General features: G+C 45.8%; 1 protein-coding gene and 1 long non-coding RNA gene across 4 annotated transcripts in view; one reads left to right on the top strand and one right to left on the bottom strand.

The window, feature by feature from the left end:
* LOC147644679 (uncharacterized) overlaps positions 1–21,099 on the bottom strand; it is a 140,410-nt gene extending 119,311 nt beyond the window's left edge. Inside the window, exon 1 of the long non-coding RNA XR_015270133.1 lies at positions 21,023–21,099. This is a non-coding gene — a long non-coding RNA (uncharacterized LOC147644679). The remainder of the gene's footprint in view (positions 1–21,022) is intronic.
* Positions 660–14,931, top strand: dikar (CECR2 histone acetyl-lysine reader dikar). 3 transcript variants are annotated; one of them, XM_086825859.1, is made up of 9 exons: positions 660–849; positions 1,869–2,007; positions 2,070–2,158; positions 2,229–2,920; positions 2,999–3,217; positions 3,946–5,106; positions 6,264–6,401; positions 6,494–6,618; positions 6,684–14,931. In XM_086825859.1, exons 2-9 carry the CDS (start codon positions 1,980–1,982, stop codon positions 13,493–13,495), a joined length of 9,264 nt encoding a protein of 3,087 aa, XP_086681985.1. In that variant the 5' UTR covers positions 660–849; positions 1,869–1,979; the 3' UTR covers positions 13,496–14,931. The 3 variants fall into 3 exon arrangements, with proteins under 3 accessions (XP_086681985.1, XP_020801676.2, XP_086681984.1); XM_020946017.2 differs by having other exon boundaries at positions 666–826; XM_086825858.1 differs by having other exon boundaries at positions 666–826; positions 5,751–6,401.
* Positions 21,100–22,898: the final 1,799 nt, after the last annotated feature.

Genomic DNA, 22,898 nt, shown 5'->3' with positions numbered 1-22,898 from the left:
ATCTTTAATTGGTGGCCCTTCACCGCTCCCCGCGGTTTATGTCATGTAGTTACTCTAGAATACATGGCGACCTACATGGTAACATGCACGCACACTTAGGCACACGTGCATGTGGAACAACAACACATACATGCATGCCACCATGTAGTTAGCGGACCGAAAAGTTAGGTTAGATTCACAGCTGGTCGCGCGGTGTCTGGGGTGAGGAAAAGGAAGCAAAGTAAGGGGTGGGGAGAAGAGGCAGAACCGAATGGCGAACGAAAACGAATTTGGAGATTATGTATCGATATATCGATTGCGGTGGGAGCAGCAGAGATATGAGAAAATAACGAAGAGCTTAATGAACTACTATTTAATAAATTAATGGCGTAGACTTGAATAAACTAGTTGTAATGAATTAAATAGACTGTTTATTTAATCGGACGAAAAATTGTTTACTTTTATCATATATGTAGCTGCAGTAGGAATGGAAAATCCTAACTGCAAAACTGTAGATATAATATATATGGTATCTTTTTATCTTTAACATCTATTTTTGTAAATTATAATGTATTAGATATTGGATGGATCCAAATAAAATTAAATGTTGTGGTACCAAATCTGCTACATCCTCATCCCTATCGATCACCAGAATGTTGACGAAATTTAGGCCATCGATTGCAATCAATTGCTATCGTACTCGTTGCCGCAATAATATCGGTAGTGACATCGACGTTCTTGCAGCTCTAGCAGAAGGAAAATAAAATTAACCAGGAGCGCAAAAAACGGAAAACTCGAGTTATCCGCGCCACGGCCAGAACCCACGGGATTGCAAAGTGCTAGCAAAGTATTTACCCTCGCTCCGGTTGTGTATGTGCTGCGGCCGCTGCTTTTGTTGTGAAATAATTAATTATATTTAAAGGCAGATGGAGATGGAGCCTCTAATGTGCGTGTGTGTGCCAATGTGCGTGTGCCTCAATGTGTTTGTGTGAAAAAAGAAATTGAGGGGGAAAGCAGGAGAAATAAAAGAGCGCAGCGCAACGCTGATCGGTGGAATGGGCGTCTCTTAAGTTAAATGACATTTTCGCACGTAACTGAAAAATATATATACGTGTATTAATAAAAATAAATACACACACTGGCCAGCAGGCGGAAGGCAGAGACAGAAAAAAGGCGCACCAGGCGCCGTCGTCATCCCCCGCGCGCATGCTCCGAATTCGGTAGTCGCATCGCAAATCGCTCGCTCCGCGTCCAAAATTCCCCACGAAAGTCCCTGCCCAGCCCCAGCAATCGCGTGAGATGCCCTGGGCCAAAAGCAGCCCAAAGAGCCGTGTAAATTGCACATTATAATTGCAAAATAAACGAGTGCAGTGTAGTCAAAATAGTAACGACGAGCGAGCGAGACGGCCTGCAAACGTGAAAAAGTGAGCGGCGCCGCTATTGGTCGGCCACACTCCTGCCATCCCGCTCTGGCGCTCGCATTCCCCGTTTGTCGGCTGTCTGTTTTGATTTTCTCTTCGTGAAAATAAGCGCGCGAAAGGGGTGCTCGTGTACTTTCTTTTGACCTACCATCCCACTATCACCGCCCACTCCCTTCTCCGCCACGCGCCTCGCGTGCTTTTGCGGTGCATCGCAATGCCTGTGATAAGTGATAAAGCCCAGATGTTTGTGTATATAGCGCCGCCAAATATTCCGAGAGAAACCACGAAAACAACAACAACAGCAGCAACGCACGCACATACACATGTTGCACACATTTTTTTTGTTTGCCTCGCACTTTTTGTGCCGCCATTTGGCGGACTTTCGTGTGTAACTTGAAACTAATTTGTTAACGCCTGAAAAACCTTATTCGCATATTTTCGTTATTAAAAAAAAAAAAAAATAAACAGCCCCGAAATCCATGCAGAGCGAGCTACCAAAGAGGCACCCAAAATTGTTTTTAGTCAAGAAATCACAAATCCCGCAGAGGAGCAACGTTTCCAATAAGCAAGCATACATAAATGGTTTCTACTTTCATTGGCCTACTGGGTGAGTAAAAAAAGTGGAATAAGAATTTTAATGTGGAATAAAAATAATGTCTTCCTTTTCAGATATTCAATCATGGTGGGAGATACCGTGTATTTCGCATTTCTGTTCATTGTTTAGTTCCGCCTTTGATCTGCCCGACATCGATATCGAGGTGAGTGCCAAACCCCAGCCTTTCTGTATAAAATGAAATATTAAACAATAATCTTCCTATCACTGTACAGGACCTCGAATCGGCGCTGCTCTCCGATGGTACCAGCGATGAAGATCAGGTCGCCCTAGTGCCCGAGTTAATTGTGCGCCTGCTCAAGGGCTGCGATGCGCTACAGTCGGTAGCCAAGGAAATCACACACAGCAACTATCAGATGTTCTTGCGCCGCTTCTTGCGCCAACAGTGTCGTTTGCACCAGACCGAGAACCACTTCGACACGGACATTGACTTCCAGTCGCTGCCCGTGCGCAAGCGCCTGCACATCCTGCACGACCTGTGCCACTTCCGCCTCGACTCGGCCGATGTGCAGGTCATTCTCAGCAATCTAGAGGCGGACAGCTTACGCGTGGAGCCCCTCGGCTACGACGCAAAAAATTCGGGTTACTGGTACTTTTACGGCACGCGTCTATATCGCGAGGACAAGGCTAGTGGAGCGGCCGCAGCATCAGGATCGGGCGGTGGAGGAGGCGGATCAGGATCGGCCACTTCAGCAGGCGGAGCCTCTAGCAGTAGCAAGGGCATCGGCAGTAACGGCACCATCTGGCAGGTGATCTGCTTCACTGAGGAGGACTGGCAGAACTTGGCCGCTAAGTTTAAGACCTCGACGAACGCCAAGGAGCGCGAACTCTTCCAAATACTTGATGAGAACTTTCTGCCCAAGCTGCCGCAGCTATTTCGGGAGCGTGAGCGTTTGAGGCGCAGAAAGTAAGTTGATATGTTGTACATTTTAGTTTGTACTTCAAAGGAGTTAATTTATTTAACAATCTTAATGCTTCCCTACAGACTTCTTCAAGTGCGCAACTCCAGTCGCATTCGCAATCTTGTGGAGCTAAAAGCACGCCAGGAGGAAGAGCGCCAGCGAAGAGAGCGTGAGAATCTGTATCAGGAGCGGCAGAACGCACACTGGCTAGCACCGCCAACGCAACAACAGCAACAGCAGCAACAGCAGCAGCAACAACAGCAGCAACAACAGCAGCAGCAACAGCAGCGCACACGCAGACGGTTAGCACGTGCCGCATTTTAAGGGAGAGCTGGCGGAGGCAAGGGCCTCAACTCACCCACACAGCAACCTACACTTGCATACCAAAAGCATCTTTGATTTACGTTTTCAATTGATCTTTTGAGTTGCCGTACAATTTGTTATGATTTCTGCGCTTGCAATTTGAGTTTGGAAACCATCACAAATCAGAATCATTATCAATCAGCATCGACGCAAAGCTCCCGGAACAAAGATGATGAGCGAACGGGACGAGGATCAGCACTTAATTTGAGTTTTGACCCCTAAAGTATAATTTAGAATTGGTTGGATTTCGTTTTCAAAAAAAGAACAACTCTGTAAGCATGCTTTTTGATATTCTATTTCTATTCGATATGAGTATTCTTTATGCTTTAAGTTTATGTGTTAAGTTTAAGTTCTTGGCACCCATTTCATACACATACAGAGACACGGATATAACGTAGGATATCTAAGTTATGGAAAAGCTATAGAAAAGATATCGTACATTTGTTACCAATCAGTTATAGAAAATTATCAATTAGGAAAATGATTGGAATAGATATAATACACTATTGGTAGAAGATCGATATTCGATTACATTTCTATAGCCTTTGTTCTTTTATTTCACTACAAAATCAAACCATTAACGCTTTTAGAGAGAATAATAATAATTTTTACGAAAATAACCAATTATATTTATTTGATTTTTGTATTTATTGTTCTCTTCTTTTAGATCGCAATCCACATCGACGGCTAGTGGTATTTCAACCTACGCAAGCTCTCTCAGACGAACAACCACAACTAATTCGAGCGAATTTCTGTGCCACAGGGAAACCTTCTGCCTCTCGCCAGAAAACGACGACGACGGGGAGGCCCTCGACGCGGAGCAGCCACACGACGAGCAACAAGAGGTTCAGCAGCAGCAGCAAGAGCATCAAGAAGAACTATTAGCAGTAGCAGCCACCGATCCCGATTTTCGCTCACCTCAAACGCCGAAATCGCAAAGCAAGGGCCACCATAGCCACCACCATCATCATCATCACCATCACCATAAGAAGAAAAAGTCGGGCAAAAAGCAAAAGAAGCGACACCATCGCGATCGCGAACATCATCACCATCATCGACGGCGACACAAGCATGCTTCAGAGGCAGACGAGGGCGAGGACGACAACAACAACAACAATCACAACAGCAACAGTAATAGCAGCAGCAGCAACTATAGTGGGCAGCCAAAGCGACAACGCAGTGGCCCTCAGCAGCCGCAGCAGCAGCAAGAGGAGACTCCTTCCGAGGAGACACCAACGACCACTAACACTTCTCTAAGTCCCGAGGACAAGGAGAACTTTTGCAGGCAACTGCAATTGTTGGACGCCAATTCGGCGGCAATAGCCGTAGCCACCAGCATCGCCGACCTTAGTCTGCCGTCTCCATCGGTGGCACATGAGAGCGAAGCAGAACAGGAAGACCAGCAACAGCAGCAGGAGGTGGATCAGCGGGCAGCAGAACCACCACCACCAGCAATAGTGTCTTCTTCGATGGCGCCAGCGGCCAATGTCAAGTTGCCCGGCAGGCAGACAAACAATTCGCTCAGTTCACTGACTGGCAACATCTTCATACCGGCTGGAGGAAGCAGTGAAACGCAGCAACCACAGCAAGCTCAGGAACAGAGCGGCACTAGCAGTAGCAGCAGCAGCACCACAGCCAGCACAGTTCGTTCAAAGAAGCAAAAGGCCGTTCTGAATAGCAGCGGAAGCGGAAGCAGTAGCAGCAGCAAAGCGGTGGACAAAACGGAAGCTGGCAAGCCCAAGAAGGTTGCCTCGTCATCGGCATCCTCGTCCTCTTCCAGCAAGGCGGAACGGCAGAGCGGTGCCTACTCGGACAAAAGTGGCGATGAGTAAGTGAGAGTGACGAGAGACTTAATCTCGATCCCCCCCCCGACACAACACAAACTTACTGCCCGTACTACTCTTGGCATATATTCTTTGGTTATTTATGCTTCTGCTTGCTTGTTGGATGAGTGAGCATCGTGACAAAGATACAATTTAAGTTACTTTTACTTAACTAATTGCTCCGTATTAGAGAATTAAGTTTTCTTCTATTCATTCTATTACTATTTAGTTGTTTCTTAAAACTCAAACAGGTTTAAATTGTATCTTTAATGCTTAAACCGAACCGTTCATGATGCTAACTCAGATTTTGTATTGTTGTTGATTTGGTTTATTGTTTTAAGCCTGTGCTTATTTCTTTTCCAATTCCTTACCAGTTGCGTTGGAATTTTAGAACTTCTACCTTAGTTTTGCTGTCACTTTTAGTTCGTTTCCCTTGCATGATGCCTGGCCCTTTCCATACACTCCATACATCGCCCATCGAATTGTATATAATGTGATCAATTGATTAACATATTTATCATTGTTATTGTAAATTTTTGTACCCACCCCAAAAAAACTATAAAAAACAAACATTCCGACTGTTGATCATAAACCAAAAACCGAACCCGAATCCAAAAAATAATAAACAACAAAATATCGATAAACGTAGCCCTGTAAATAGTAGAGAACGTAGCACCACTACCAACAACAACAGCAGCCTTAACAACAACAACAACAACCATAAGCACGCGTCGCACCACAGTCACCACAACAACAATAATAACAACAACAGCCACTCAACAACGGCGGCAGCAACAACAACGACAACGACCGCAACGTCGCAGGGATATCATAATCATAATCAGAATAACAACAACAACAATAATAACAGCAATAATAATAATAATCACAATCACAACACCACAACCTCTCACTCACAACACCATAACACCCACCATAAACATCATCATCACTTTCACCACAGTAACAAACACAAGTCTAAATCGCACCACTCCCTAACCCACCATTCCAACACCAATACCCACCCGACAACGACAACACCAATACCAACAAGCAAAGCAACTGCATCACAATACCACCACAGCAACACAGTAAACACATCAACACCAACAACAAACAGCAACTCAACGTACAACTCCTCCAATCATGCGAATATTCTTAGCTTTACCGAAACGGAGGAAGTCCTTCAAATTGGAATGCATAAGGTGCTGGTCTACGTAAAGAATCATCGCGATGCCTGGCCATTTATGGATCCCGTGGAGGAGGATATAGCACCACGCTATTATTCCATCATCAGGAGGTGAGTTTGCTTGCCAAGATAGAAAAGCATATGAAGATATGATCACTAAACCTCTTTAATTCTCTATCAATCGTATTTATTTTGCTTCACAGACCTATGGACCTGCTCAAGATGGAAGACAAGCTGGACAGTGGAGAATATCACAAATTTAGCGAATTTCGGAATGATTTCCGCCTGATCGTCAACAACTGTCGACTGTACAATGGGCACAATAATGGTAGAACATCGGATTAAATTATATAAACCCCCACAGACCCTAATGATACCTTTCTATCTCCATAGAATACACGGAAATGGTGAATAATCTGCAGGATGCCTTTGAGAAGGCCACCAAGAAGTACTTTGATAATCTCTCAGATGACGAGGACGATGACCCTAATCTAAGCTACCCCGCCGCCGACTCTAAAATGAACGTTTTCCGAGAGAAATACTTCAGCAAGAAGGCCAAGGAGGAGACGGAGAAGGATGCAGCGACGATGGGGGGACGTCAGGAGAGCAGCGCTGAAGAGCGCAGCGAGATCGAAGAGGAGGCCATGCAGAAAGCCCAAAAGCGTAAGCGCAAGGAAAAGGACAAACGGCGCAAAAAGAAAAACAAGAGCAAGGCAGAGCCCGAAACGGATGATGAGGACATGGAACCTGAGAGGGAACCAACGCCACCGCCGCCACCTCCGAGCAAAAAGAGCAAGGCTAGTAAGGTGGCCAAGGAAAAGGAGAAGGAAAAAGAAAAGGAGAAGGAAAAGGAGAAGGAGAAGGAAAAAGAGAAAGAGAAGGACAAGGAACCCGCAACAAATAAGAGGGGACGCAAGGTCAAGAGCGACAAGTCCGCGGGTAAGCCCGGTAAGCAGCCACAGCTGCACAAGACCAAAAAAGGGGCCAAGAAGATGGAAGCGCCCGAAACGGAACCCGAATCGGCGGAAGGCAGCGACAGCCACGAGAGCGACAACTCCAGCGATGATGAGCACTTATCGCTGGCCAAAGCCAAGGTCAAGTCCCTCCCCAAACCGCCCACAGCTCGGACTATAGCGGCGCAGAAAAAGAAGTCGGTGCCTGCGGAATCCAAAGTTAAGACGCCCACGCCCGTCAAGCGACAAGTGAAGGGTAAGGGAAGTAACAAGAGCGGACGCGCCGAGCAGTCCACAGAGCAGCTGTTGCCGCCGACAGCAGCGGCTGCCTTGGCCGAATCCGCCGCCGAGCTGGAAGAAGACGAAGATGAGGAGGACACGAGACGCGCTGCGGGCGAAGACGACGATGATGAGGATGAGGACGAGGACGGCTCGCGTTCGCGCAGCATGTCCCCCTTCAAGGTTGATCTCCACAAGAAATACTCGAAAAGTGCCCTTAACGATGATCTCTCCGAGCTGCTGACCACCGTGAAAAAGGTGCCCACCGCGGAGACCACCAAACTAAGTTCCCGACATCATAAGGATGAGAACGCAGAGATGGAGGAGCGATCTGGCCGCGAGTCTGACGGGGACTTTAAATCCCTGAGCAGCAGTAGGGCCAGCTCTCAAGAGCGTCCGCCGGTGACGAAAAAGGGGAGGAAAGGGGAGAGCTCAAAGAAGGACAAAGAGAAAAAGGGCCGGGATAAGGACAAGGACAAAGAAAAGTCCCGCAGCACGAAGCACAAGAAGAGTAAAGAGGAGTCCGCCTTGTCCGCCGCCGCCGCTGCTGCCGCGGCCGAGCAGGCCGAACTGGAGATGCTGCTGCCCTTCATGGACAAGTACGATGTGATCAAGTTTCGACGCAGTCGTGCCGCCCAGAGTGGCTCCAGTGCCTCCAACTCGATAGCCCCCTCCGAGGACTCAAAGCCAGCCAGCACCAAGAGCGGAAGGGAGAGCACCAAGAAGACCTCGGCCAAGAGGGATCCCGATCCTCCGGAGGTTCACAAGCGCGGCCGGAAGAGCAAAGACCAAAAGCGAAGCAAGGACGTAGAGAAGCAAGAGAAGACTGAAAAGGCGGGCAAGGCAGAGTCAGAGAAGCACACGGAGACCAAGTCAAAGAAGAAGGAAGAGCCTCCAAGGGAGAAAATAGAAAAGCCAGCAAAGGAGAAGTCTCCGGCTCCGGTAGAGCTTGCCGAGACGAGCAAGAAGGAGGAGGTTTCTACCCCGCCCGCCCCTCTCTCATCATCCACAACCAGGGTAAAGGAGACGCCTGGCAAGACTACAGCCAAGAAAAGACCAGACAAGCAAATGCCGCCGCCCCCGAAGCCAGCGGATAAGCCCAGCGGCGACAAAGGCTCCGGCAAGAAAACCACTGCCGGCAAGAAGGCGGCAGCACAAAAGGCGGGCCAAGCGCAATCCACCAACAGCAACAACACCAATCTCGAGGCATTGGATGTGGAGACGGAGCAGACCCTCAAGGACATCAATCGCTGGCTGGAGCACACGCCCCGCTTCACGGAGTTTAGTTCAGCCAGCAACTCGCCCTCGCGCTACAATCTACTCGACGACTTTGATTCGGGTATCGGAAGCAAACTGGATGCGGCGGATTTCCGCCGTCCCGTGGCCTTGGCCGCTCCCAAGGCGGAATTGGTGCCGACGAAGCTGGCGGAGGCTTTGAACGAGCTGGTCAGTGAACCAAAAGAAGCGACAGCAGCCGCCAGTAAGTCCGAATCGGAATCCGTGGCCCCCACGGCGAGCAGTGTGAGCAGCAGCTGCGGCACTCCTCCGCACTCGATGCACTCGGGCAACTCCATAGGCAGCACTTCCGCCACAGCGGCCTCCAGTTCGAATTGCTCCAACAACTCAATGCCCACGCCTTTGCCCGTTGGTGTTACGGCTCCCCTGCCCGCGGTCCTGCCGTGCTTGCCTGTGCCTCAGCCGCCAGCGAAGCCCAAGGAGCCGAGCACCACGCAGCTGCTGCTGAATCCTCCACCTCCCCCTCACATTAAGCAGCAGCTGGCCAAGGAGGCCAAGCGCAAGTCCCTCAAGGAGAAGCAGGCGGCGGTTCAGGCTGCTCAGGCGCAGCAGGTTAAGGCCAAGGCAAATGTGATGAGGACCATCGAACGGCTGCAACCGGGCAAAGCCAAGGGAAATCTCATTCAAAATGTGGCCGCTGGCAAGTCAACAGAGGAAACTAGTGATACACTCACAGGCACAAACCCAGTGGCCGCTAAGGCCAAGGAGCTGAAGAATGCCTTGATCACAGAAACCTGCGACGGAGCACCGAAACTCAGTCTGGGCACCGTGATCAAGACCCAGGACTTTGCTCTCGGCAAAACACTTGAGGAACTGGCCCGGAATAAGCCCACAGACGAAGACGAGGGCGTGCCCACGGAGGAAACCAAAACTGAGGAGACCTCGACACCACCCACAACGCCCAGCAAAGAGGGAGGACCGCCCAAGCCATTTGAAGCTCTTCTCGAGCTTAGCAAAGCTGGGAAGGCGGCGGCGGAGGCAGCCAAGGCCGATGCTGCCAGTCAGCAAAAGAAGAAGCCCGATCTGAGCGCCTGGCTGCAGGCTTTCGGCGGTCCCAAGGTTAGCAAGAAGTCAGAGGAGGAGGAGCCAAAGCAGCATCCGCTTCAACATCAGCAGCAGGATCTGCTGCCGGGTGAGGCCAAGGTGGCTCCGCCAGCTCATTCCCCCGCCGGGGACAACTTTTCTCTGCCCACGGTGATGCGTCCGAGGAAGCCGAGCACCGGCAGCACAAACTCTGAGCGCAGTTCCTTTAGCCAGGATCCAGACTCACCGCGAATAGCCATCGATGAACGCTATGGATCCTACGCTGCCGGCTCATACACCTCACCCATTGGAGCCTCCCCCATAGGTGCATCCCCCATAATGGTATCGCCCAAGCCTAACGATGACATGGGAAAGCCGGCGTCGCCTTATCCCCTGAATGGAGCCATCAAGGTGGGCTTCTACCAGGACACGACGACAAAGAGCAGTCCGGACAAGAGCTGCAGTCCGAGGGAGATGAACTCGCCGTATCCACAGTATTCTCAGCACATTTATTCCTCCGCCTCCTCACCGAACGTATCCACCCCGGACCTGAGCGGAACTTCACCCTATGGCGGTGGGAATAGCTACAATCCTTCGGGCTCTGAGGCTTCCAAGACACCCGCTTACTCTTCCACATCCCCGCTTCCCATTTACGACCAATACAAGCAGCCGCGATCCCAGGAATCGGACTACAACTCCTCGATGAGTCCGAGCACGCCGAATCCGCATTCGCCGTACCAGCAACCCCAGAGCTCGCCGTACACTACGCCCCAGCAGTCATCGCAGTCGACGCAGCCATCACCCTACCATGGCCAGTCGCCGTATCATAATCAGCAGCACTCGCCATATCATCCGCCGGCTGCGCAGCAGCAGCAACAGCAGCCCTCTCAGCCTTCCTCGCACAGTCCGGCGGCCCACCAGCAGGCCCACAGTCCCATACCATCACCGGCATCCTCGGCGGCCACGCAGCCGCCGACACCGTTGGCGCATTCCCCCGCAGAGCAGCAGCATTCGCCGTACCAGCAGCCCGTGCTGTCGCCTTACCAGCAACCTCAGGCGCAGCAGCAGCAGCAGGTTCAGCCTCCTGTGGTGCCGCCAGTGCAACAGGCTTCCACAGGTTCCGTAGCCTCAACGGCTGGCCTGAGTAACAATGGCTATGGTCCCGCCACCCACGATAATTATCAGCAACATCAGCAGCGGTCCTTGTATAATCCTGCCACTCTGATTAATCCACTGCCCACGGCTGGCGCTGCTTCGACAGCTGCCTCCATCGCCAAGCCGAATAATGACTGGAGCCTCAACCGCAGCCTGTTGCCACCGAGCATTGCAAATACGGCAAATCAGGCGTCGCAGCAAGCTGGTCAGCAGCAGCAACAGCAGCCACAACTGCAGCCAGCGCAGCAGCAACAACTACAAGCAACACCCCAACAACAGCAGCTGCAGACGCAGCAACAGCAGCAGCAGCAGCAGCAACAGGTGCAGCAGCAGCTGAAGCCTAAGTATCCAACGTATGCGCAATATCAGTCAACAAATGCAGCCGCCAGTGCAGCGGCAGCAGCAGATGCTGTGGATACACAGTCACAACAGCAACAGCAGAAGATAGTGCCGCCCAGCTATGGCAGCGATATGGCCACCTTTATGCAGCATCAAATGCAGCAACCTCCAAAGACGGACACTCTGATAAATCCCCTCAAGAGACCCGGCGAGGACATGGGCATGGATTACAGTGGCAATGCAGCGGCTAATAAAATGGCAAAGATAGAAGAGACACCAGCACAACAGCCCCACTTGCAACAGCAACCGCAGTTGCAACAGCTGCAGCAAACAGCTCAGAGCCAAGCGCAAACGCTGATCAATAAACAACAGCAAATGTTTAATAGCTTTCTGGGTTCAATGGCCTTTGGCAAGCCCATAGGCAACATAGCACCCGATAAAGCCTTCGAGATGTATAACAGGGCGGCGGCCATGGGTTTTCCCAAGGAATTTGCCAAGGATAATAGTTGCCAGTTGCAGCACCAGCAGCAAGCAGGGCCACAGGCCAGCAGCAACAAGCAGCAGACAAATCAACAGCAGCAGCAGCAACAGCAACAACAGCAGCAGCAACAACAACAACAGCAGCAACAGGCACAACAGCAGCCACATCTCACACAACTGCAGACGCCCCATAATCAAAACTACCAGCAACAGCAGCAAGCTCAGGCCCAGAAGTTGCCACTGCAACAGCAGCAGCAACCGCAGCAACTTAACTACCAGCAACAGCATAACTACACCTCTCAGCAACAGCAGTCCTCAGTGCCGGACAAACCAGCGGCGTCACAACAAGCCGCTCTTCCTGCTGCTGTGAGCGATGCCAGCAGCAATATGATGCACCACCAGCATCATCTCAGTCAGACGCATCACTTGGCCGCCTACAACAAGCCCACGCCGCCGCCGCCTCAAACCTACAGCAATCCCCTGATGCAATCCATGCTGGGCTATGCCGGCAACTATTTCGACAAATCTATGCCGCCGGCGGCGCACATGTACAGTGCCTCGAGCTCAGCGGCCACAGCATATGGCAATCCGGCGCAGCAATTGCCTGGGAACTATGTTCCAGGCAACAACAATCCCGCACACCAGCAACAGCAACAACAGCAACAACAGCAGCAGCAGCAGCAACAACACCAGCAATCGGCAGCAGTAGCTGCAGCAGAAGTCAAGGCGCCAGCGAAGAGGGGAAGGAAAAAGAAGGCAGCCACAATTGCAGCAGAAGCGGTGGCAGCGGCCGTCAAGCAGCAGCAGCAACAACAGCAACAGGTGCAGCAACAGCAGCAACAAGTGCAGCAGCAGCAGCAACAACAGGTGCCTGCACAACAGCAACAGCAACACCAACCAATGCCGCAGTACAATATGGCGCAGACGGCAGCCTCCGTTTCGGCAGCAGCAGCAGCTGCTGCCACCAATAATCAACTGCAGGCCCATGCGCAGGCGCTGCACCAGGGCTTCCAGCTGTATGCGGGCCTCAAATCTGGCGGAGTGTCTTCGCCCGGATCGGCCACCGCCGGCGGGAGCAGCAACAGCAGCAACCAGACGACGGCAGCGGCCGATGCTGCAGCTGCCATCTCGTTGAAGACTTCAACGGGCAGCGGTGGCAGCGGCGGCATTGTGCCGGGCAGCGCCTTCAACTTTGCGCCCACTCCCGGAGCCCTCGGCCTCTATGGCGATCAGTCGGCTGCAGCGGCTGCTAGCAGCTATCTGGATCAGTTCCGAGACGCCCCCAATCCGTACTATATGCCACCGGCGCCGGCGCATAGCGGAGCGGCTGGAAATCCCGTTAGCAATGCCGGAGACAAGAGCGGACAAAATCCCTTGAACTCGGCCGCCGGTTCGTATCCCTTCCTGGCGGCGGCGGCTGCGGCTCACCCCTCGACGCGTGCAGCTGCCGCTGCAGCGGCCTATCCCTTCGCCGATCCCAATTCGCAGTTATACCAGCAGTACCTGCGACGCGATGACTTTCACACACGGATGATCTTCAACCAGAGTCTGCTGAGCGGGCCGGCAGCGGCGGCGGCTGCCGCCGGATATGGACAACCGCCGCCGCCGCCATCCGCGTACCAACGGGCCACACTGGGCATGCCGAAGCCGTACGATATTAACCGGCAATCATGGTTTTAGCAGTACGCCAGTGCCGCCAACGTGGATCTCCAAGGGGACGACCTGACGGGGGCGGCAACTGGAACAAGTTCGGGATCAGGAGCAGCATCTGGAGCTTCAGCAGCAGCCACACAGCGATGAAGGGTCAACAGGGTGAGAAAAGGTTTCAAATCACGCAAGCAAAATGGTACCCCAAAAAGATGGCATAATTTTAGTTTTAATTTTGAAAAATTTAGCTGGGATTTTCTTGAAGAATCTTTTTTAGTTGGAGGTCGAAAGTTTAAAAAGCTTTTAAAAGGCTTCCTACATAAGCTATTTCTTGATTTCTTTGAACGCAGGATGTGTGTTGTACTGACTATTTGATATTCCCTGGCAAGACTCGAATTCCACTGCCTCACCCTATCGATTTTCATTTAAAAATATTACTATTTTTTCATTTTTATTTCTCACAATTCATTTTCTTTTATTTTTGTGCAATGTGTGTTTCCTTTTGTGACTGCAGTTGCCTCCTAGCAGAGTTTGTTGGTCTTTAGTTTGTATTTTTTTAGTCACATAGTCTCTAGGTTTAAAGCCTTCGCTGTTAATGACAATTACTTTTAATCGGTGTAGCTAATTAGGCCTCTAATTTATATTTAATTGAACTTAATTTGTTTTTAAAGCTTAACAAAAAGAATATGAATAAGAAACCATACAGAAAATGCAAGAAATTCAAAGAATTGCTCTGACTATAATTAGATTTTAGTTTATTTTCAAGAATTTAACTCGGTAACTACCATAGGACGCGTGTGTGTAAATGAACTACGATTATTAGTTATTAGTTTTTACTATTACTATGATTACTAATAATTAATTATTATCGATTCGTGCTGCGGACAATTTGTTGAAATATTTATTAATCCAACTAATCAAAGAGATTCGCAACACACATAACTAAAGATTAAGCAAAAAGAACACACACGAAGTGAGGATACAATTTTAGTTTGTAGGGACGCCAAGCAGATGTATAAACTTTTGTTAAATATGCTAAGTAAACAGTACGGTCCTAGCATTAAGCCTTAAAACCCCCGCTACAGCAAGTAAAATAATAAACCAATGCAAATGTACAACATTCCGCCTCATATAACCTTTAATACCGATCCCTACCCGTAACAATCCCCATCCCACAAGATCCCAAGAACAATTTGCTGTACAGACAGGTAAAAACCCTGCGTTTTTACACACATCTCAAGTTGTAGCTTTAAAAAGTGTAAAAATCGAACGATTGAACAAGCAGAACAATTGAAAATTATGGAATATATGAAAGAAAAAGTGTCTTAGTCGCTATTAAAATGAAGTAAAAAGAACAGAACAGAAGTAACGAGTAACGCATAAACCGCGAGCCCATAAGAATAATAATAGTATACATATATATATATATTTATTATATAGTGAAAACAATAAACAAAAACAGCCCTGTATTCATCTAAGTTGTTAAAGCTTTCGTTTTGCAAACGTACATTTTAAATTTTCATTAAGAGAAACGTGTAAACATAAAAACCGTAAATAGAAAAACCGACGAGACGAAGTGAGAAGTGACGAGAAAAAGCGGTGTACCTAGAGCATAAAGAGCAGCAACAAACATATTTAAAGAACCACAAGCTAAAATATTATATTAATAATGAATATATATACAACACAAAACATATATATTATATGCAGTAAGTGCAGCGAGTGCACATTATACATAAATCTGTATGTATAGGCCACAGCGACAGCGCAGCAGCGAGTAAATAACAATAAAGAATTCTATTGCATATTGTACGAAAAAGAACAAAAACTAAAAAAAAAAAAAAAAAATCATACGAAGAACCCAATGTTTATATTGTTAGCAATTATTATGCAATTATCGCGAGGCGCTCTCGACACGGCACGCGTTCATTTGCATACAATTGCAGGCCAAGTCAAGTGCGGATTTCTACTGCCCTTCACCAGCTGGCCGGCGAGTCGTCCGTCGTCCGTCTCCGTCGTCGTTCGCCGGTGTGTTCCCAGTTGCCCATTCCAATTCCCAGATACTGCAATTGCAGACAGCTGTGCAGCTCCATCGATCATCTGTGTGTGCTGGTCTCCTAGAACGGCACGAAGTCGGGAAGCGTGTTGCTAATGCCTCTGCTTTCGAAAGCAATTGATCAGCTTTAATAATCATTTGCCGGGGCGATTACAATTACGATTACAACATTGTCTTTGGAGTGGTGGCATGTGGCTGTAACTGTAGCTGGAGAGGGGCTTTCTCAGGTATCCCTGGAATCTCCGGCATCTGGCCGATCGGTCTGGGGACAGGGCAAGTTCCCCGGTGAGAGGTCAAGACTCGGACGATGACGCGGTGCAAAGCAGGTTAAGGAAAAACACCCAATTACCGCGAACATTGCCGCTAATTAAATATAAAAATCTTAACCCAAAACGCGGTGCGTGACTCAGAACCAGATCCAATGCCCTGCTCTTCTTGGTCGGCAGCTTGGGTTTATCCGGCAATTAGCTGTGCGGAGCGAATCGGAGCTATTACATTGCTTTTCAACACCCATTATAAAGTCGTAATCTATATCAAAGATATGACATGGCCTCTTTGAGTCATGGTTCTATAGATATATTCTATATATAAGCGAAGCCAAGTTCTTGTGATTAATGATCCAAGAGCGACTTTGTTTGCTGGCTTTTCATCCGGTTCGATACGAAGTTTATTTATTATTATTTATAACAATTATTGTGCATGTTAATTGGTTTATTCACCAGCCGGAGCCGGGCTTCGGTCGATCGAACCAATTTGAAAATTTATGGAAATTAAAGCAAACATACACACGGACCCAAAAATACAACAACAACAACCACCAAGTCCAGTCAAACCGGCACAAACATTTAAATTTTTTAATAATGAAATGCAAGTGTGCATAATAAATTCGAGAATATTTAAATTGCAATTTGTTAATTAAATGCCGGCAGTTGCGTAACGATTGTTATAATTTTGTATTCGCGAAATTCTTGCAATGTTATTGACACGCAAACCATTTGCTGGGGGCTTTGGGAATTTTAGATATTTCGAATATTCAGTATATTCTAATTGTTCGAAAAAAGGGGTGGCAGCTGCACAGGGAACGTCATTGTGTTTAGTCACGCTGCGATTTTCCTTCTAAAATAGCCTCCGGCTTTAAATTTATGTGTTGTATAATTTACAAGCGAGCCTGAGCTAGTTAATAATAATAATAATATTATAATCATGTTGGAAGAGCGTAAAAAAAAATGTTGAAAAAATTAAAACAATATTGTGCGTCGTCGTTACGTTGTTTTGACCAAAAAGGTCATTCAATTTATGCAAGTTCCACTCGTAATTGTTGCTATGGCTTTAAGGCATTCTATATTCATTTTATAAGCAATACTTTTTGAGGGGTATATCAGCTAATTGATGTTATTTTAAGACATTTTTAAATTAGGTTGTTCAAAAAATATTTTATATAGTTTTTTAAACGAATTTTAAGGTTCTATATTCTTAAATTTGTTAGAAAATAATCATTTCTAAATTATTTCTAAGCCTTGTTTTGGGTTCCATAGTATTGTCTTTTAATGAAAGATTATTTTTATGGCACCGATTAGGAAATTCGTTACTCTCTATTATAAATTATTATATTCCAAGTATTAATGCTACTAAAAAGCTTCCTGAAATTCCCTATTGAATATGAACGTTAGACCCTTTTATAACCTATTATTAGGGCCTTAGAAGAACAATAATATGGCCAATTAATAAACAATTAAATACCAATTCACGATTGGCTCTTTAGGGCATTATATAATAATCAGCGTCTTGGCTATGTTCGTGTAATTACTGCATTACATTCGTAATGGCCACGTTAGAATTGACTTTTATTGATTTCGTGTTCGCAGTTGTAAATCAAGGAAAATGTGCAAATAGCATGCAATCTGTTTGGCGTCGAGTCGCGTTGAGTCAGACGGTCACCATTTGTTTATCACACATAACATAATAATAATACATATACCTTTTACTTTCTAAATTTAAATTACGAAGCCTTGCTCGCAAGAATGCCTTCCGTTTGTGAATCAACTGGCGGGGAGAAAGATATCCCCGGTTTGGGGCAATTAATGCAAACAAATCAAATTAAATCGAACTTAAAAATAGCGCTCCCTTCGGTGCGTTCATTGAACCTTTGTCTCTGATTTGTTCCCTCTTGCTTTTTGTTTGGTTTTTGGAGTTGCGCCGGCCTTAGTTGTCAATATGATTGTGGTTAGCCATTAAGACAATGCTTTATGGAGGGGGTGCGGTTTGAACTTGGCCTTTGATTGAGCGATTATACAATTGGCAATAGTTGCGTTAGTTATCGTTAGTTACTCCCCAGATATCGCCCTGTCATCTGCCAGATATTAGATAATTATCATTACAAATCACCACCATGTTTGGCCACACTTTGATGATTAATAATGGGGGGCATTTAGAGCCTAAGAGGATTATGTAGCGGCCGTTGCTGCTGGGGTCGCTGATCACGTAGACGCTGAAAATTTACATTGCCATTTACAAGATAATAATGCGAACGCCGCGTCGCACATTATTTCATATTTGAGCGCCGAGCGTTTCCGACATAATCAAAAGACTTAAGCGACGAACTTAAGCGTCCAACTTTAGCCACTTCCTGCACAGGTGGCGCTGCCGAGCAACTGCCCGAGCACAGCCTCAAGTTCAATGGAATTTTCGTGCACGCGCCGCAAAGTAAGGCGGCGAGGGATTTAAATTTAATTTTAGAATGCAATGTGGCCGTTGATTAAATATTGCATTACATAAAATGCAAAAGCGAAGCAAACAGCGCGGCAAACAAATGAGCTCACCCCACACTTGTCGCGTCTCTCGACTTGACACTTGACGCTAATTAGTCGCCACTTTTCACCCTCGTTAAGCATTGAAAGTGCTGTTTGTTGGTATCTAAACATCATCGCTAGCCAGCCAGCCAGCTGGTCTAATGAAATTGTTACTTGTTTTTATGGGCAGCTGCTCGCTTGACTCGTAATTTATGCTAATACAGCCGCCGCACACACAGGAGCTTAACTAAACACCTAACTACGGGCATAACTAACGCCTCGGAATCAAGCACATAAAATGCCTTAGAAAGTAATTATTAACCTTCATTTCGGGCCGGGCAAATTGGCTTAAAATGCTTGTCGCCTTGACAAGAACTCTTTGGGTTGAATTTCCATAAAACCCCTCTCAAAAGGAACAGAAGCTTATAACTGGGCGATAAATGGAGTATATTAAGTGTGTTATGCTTAAAACTATTTGTTTATTTTTTAAATCAGTTGTTGCTTTTTTTTTGGTTTTGGGGGAAACCCGTTTTGATTCAGAAAGAAACCGAAAACCCAAACAGCAACATTTTGTCAAATCATCGGCTAAGCTATTGCTTACCATTGTGAAAATCTATATAGAACGTTTCCTAGGAAATAAACAGAGCGCAGAATTATGCAAATCAGACACAAAAACCCAGAGACATTGGAGATGTCTTCACTACGACACTGAAAAAAAAATGTTAAGACAAAAATCTAGACATTAGTCTGCCTTTGCTGGGAACTCTAATTCTAGTCTGAAGCTTGAAACGCCGTGAAGAACTCATTTCCGACCCTACAAACCATATATATTCTTGATCAGCATCAACAGGCGAATCTTTCTACACCTCTAGGGAAGACAAAAAAATTTTATAATTTTTTTCAAAATTTTATAACAGGTTTTCGCATAGTTGACATTGTGAAATTTTGACAAAAATTGTAATATTTTAAAAATTTAATTTAAGTATGCAGATTTATTAACCTGTTAAAACCTAGCACAGAAAAACTTTCCGAATCGAAATGAATGCTTTTTTGGCTCAGTTATGAGATTTTTAAGCTGTGGGTTATAGAAAAATCGTCATATAAATATCTACCTATAGAATGCGAATATTTATACCCCTGCAAGGTATTATATTCTCAGACAGAAGCAAAAAACGCAGTGAAGGAGTCATTTCCGACCCTATAAACCATATATATTCTTGATCAGCATCTACAAGCGATTCTTTCTAGGCATCTAGGAAAGAAATAAAATTTTGATAATTTTTTTCAAAATTTTATAACAGGTTTTTGCATAGTTGACATTCTAAAAAATTGATACAAATTATAGGTATGCAGATTTATTTACCTATTAAAAACAAACACGGAATAAATGATTTTTTGGCTTAGTTATTAAATTTATAATTTATGATTGAACCTTTTTTTTGCTGTGCATAAATAGACCGCAGTATTTCCGGTTTGGAAATTAGCACAAAGTGCCAGAGCAGAATCAGAATGCTGGCACGCCGCTCAAAAAACCCCATGTAACTGGGAAAAATAACCACCTGTTTTTGTTTGTTTTTTGCACTTTTTGAAAGTATCTTGCGACTGACGGGCGGCCATGACTCAGATAGTCGCGAGAGTTGTAGGCAGCGGCATTCGGACTTGACGCAAGTGCGTCTGGGGAAGACCAGGCCGCGTCAGAACTGGATTTTGTGGCACAGACCAGCAGGCCATCAATTAGCAAGTGTTCGGTGGTGACTCCTTCGGGCTCGCATTTAAATTAATTGCCAACTGCAGCGAGGGAATCCACCTCTTTAAGCAGAATTTCGTGTGATTTACAAATCTGTCGCTCTCGCTCGGACTTTCCGCACATCAAAAACAGTGACAACCACTCGAGGTATGGAAAAGCTGGTGTGTGAGGGCTTTGGTTTTCGGTTTTTGTGTTCCCTGGCGACCTCTCACCTGTCAGCGGCAGGTGTCTATTGATTTTTGAACTGACCGAAGGGAGGGGACGAATCGACGAGTTCCCTGGCTAATCGGGTCAAGTGAAAAACCATTTCAAGTGGGCCCGTCACTCGCACCAATTAAAGGGCCGTATAATACATATGTTAATAAATGTAAATATATAAATTCGAATACTGCAAAAATCTTCCGCGCTTCTTTTGGGCGCTTTTAATTTTTAATTTTAACTTTCTTTGTGTAGGACAAGGTGCAACAAACTGGTTTAGTTCGTTGCGGGTTTGGATTGTTAATGACACAATGTGATAATAATGAAAATATACACTCTGGTGCATATCTGCGAAAAGCTACTTTTTACCGATCATCGCTTTTTGGGGGCTCGTTCGGTGATTAAGTTTGGCGTTTATTTTCGGTACAGTGCGTGGATCACGCCTCGGAAATGTTTTGGCTTTGGTTCCACATATTGACGGGTAAGTAAGGCAAAGTCGTTAAAATCGGCGATAAGCTAAATATAAAGTTGCACTGGCAGCGTCAGCAGGAACCCACGAGAAGGAGGAAGGAGTCCTGCCCAAGGTCCGTGAGTCCCCCTTTGGAAGATTTCAAATATATTCTTCATTTGATTTAGGAATGTGACGCAGAAGAAATAAATTCGGGAATATTCCCTTGAGAACTCAGAGATTATAAGCCGTCTTAAATTAATTATTTATATATTGTTTTATAAATATTTTAACAATTTTTTAAATAAAAGTTTCGACTCACCAACAGTATTTTTTTTTTCTTTATTTCCGAATGAATCACAGATGAAATCAAGTTGCTATTTATTTTTCCAGTGTGCTCTGCGGGTGAATTATAAGTTCATCATCAGTTGGGAATCGTGTTAAATGACTTATTTAATTATAATGAGTAGGTTAGTATTCTACACTCATCTCGGGTACAATTTTCATTCCAAGCTTACTTAATCTTCCATAATTATTTTGCGAAATCCCCCTCTGAATTCCCCCGAATAGTGGCATTTAGCGTGAATTTCCTAATCAATTTTAATTATCAAAAGCTGTAAAAAACATCATTATTCCTCCAGACTCTCTTTTTGGGCCAGCTCATGCCAAAAGACGTCACAAGGATGCAAATAAAATCCCCCAACAAATTATGCTGCGCTTTGCAATGACTCTGGGATTTTTTTCTGTTTACTGTTTGGAGCACGTGACGCAAAATAAACCAAAAAAAGAGGAAAAAAATCAAACCAAAACCAAAACAAACAAACAAACGAAAAAAACAAAACGAAATGCGAACGAGGCGCGCGGCTATTTTGCATATTAAAATGAACAATTTTAATGCTAAATGCGGACGATAAAAACACGGCAAAGCAAAAGCACAGCAGCCGGCGTCATCTTTGGCCCTCAGGTGAATCAGCCGCTAAACGGGTTAACATGGAATCTTAGAAAGCGTCAGGTGCCTGTCTCCGATCCCCGATCCCCGATCCCCGATCTCCATCGAAACTCCCTACTCCAAGCACGTGATTGATATATCATCGGTCAACGGTGGAGTCCCCCCTTGACAGACAGCTCACCGATTCCGAATCGTTTCGTTTAGCTTCGTTTCGATTTGGGAAAGCAAAACCTCAATATTATACAATAATTAGCAGCAAAAATGATTGCCATTTGTAATTAATGCACATAATTGCTGGGCCCCGTTGAATGTTACTCGATAGAATGGAAAAACTTCTAGATTACGAATTAAAAATTGAGAATTTTTGAAATGGACTCGTAATTGTATTATTAATTGAGCTTAATTGAATTATGAATAACATTTACTTGCCACCTAGGAAATGCAGTCCTAGCAGCGAGATTCGTGCAATCTCGGAAGCATTCCGCAAGGGCAGCCAACGAGGGCTGAGATTTTCCCTCCCCCTGGTGCGGATTCCACTGGCTTCAGTCATTTCCCACTTCCAAGTGGATCCAAGGCTGCAAGGTTGTGGGAATCGGAGGAGGAAAAATATGGAAAACCCAGAGCGGAAGGTTGGGAATATTATACTGGCGGTTTTTTTTTAAGCTTTGTTAGACTTGTAAACTAATCGAACTATAGGATCGAATATCGATATCGTTATTTATTGATATTTTTATATGAAAATTTCTTCGATAAATCAGAATTTAAAAATCTCATAACTAAGCCAAAAATGCGTTAATTCAAATTCGGACATCGGTCCTGTGTTAGTTTTTGTTAGGTTAATAGATCTCTATACTCTATTTAATATCTTAAAACCCTTATAAAATTTTGAAAAAAATTGTTTTCTCCCGAAGATGGCTAGAAAGATTCCCCTGTTGATGCTGATCAAGAATATATATGATTTATATACTCCTTCACAGGGATACAAGCTTCTGACTGAAAGTATAATAACCTGCAATGGTATAAATATAGGTCGATCTTTATAGGGCGATTTTTCTATAACCTACAGATTAAAAAACTCATAACTAAGCCATAAAAGCATTAATTTCGATTCGGAAAGCTGTTCTGGGCTAGTTTTTAATATGTTAATAAATCTGCATACCTAAATTACATTATTAATATATTACAATTTTTTGTCAATTTTTCAGAATGTGAACTTTGTAAAAACCTGTCATAAAATTTTGACAAAAAA

This window comes from Drosophila serrata, unplaced genomic scaffold, assembly GCF_035046125.1.
Source record: "Drosophila serrata isolate PLE 108 unplaced genomic scaffold, ASM3504612v1 contig_116, whole genome shotgun sequence".
Lineage (NCBI taxonomy): Eukaryota > Metazoa > Arthropoda > Insecta > Diptera > Drosophilidae > Drosophila > Drosophila serrata.
This window is presented reverse-complemented; position numbering and strand designations above follow the sequence as displayed.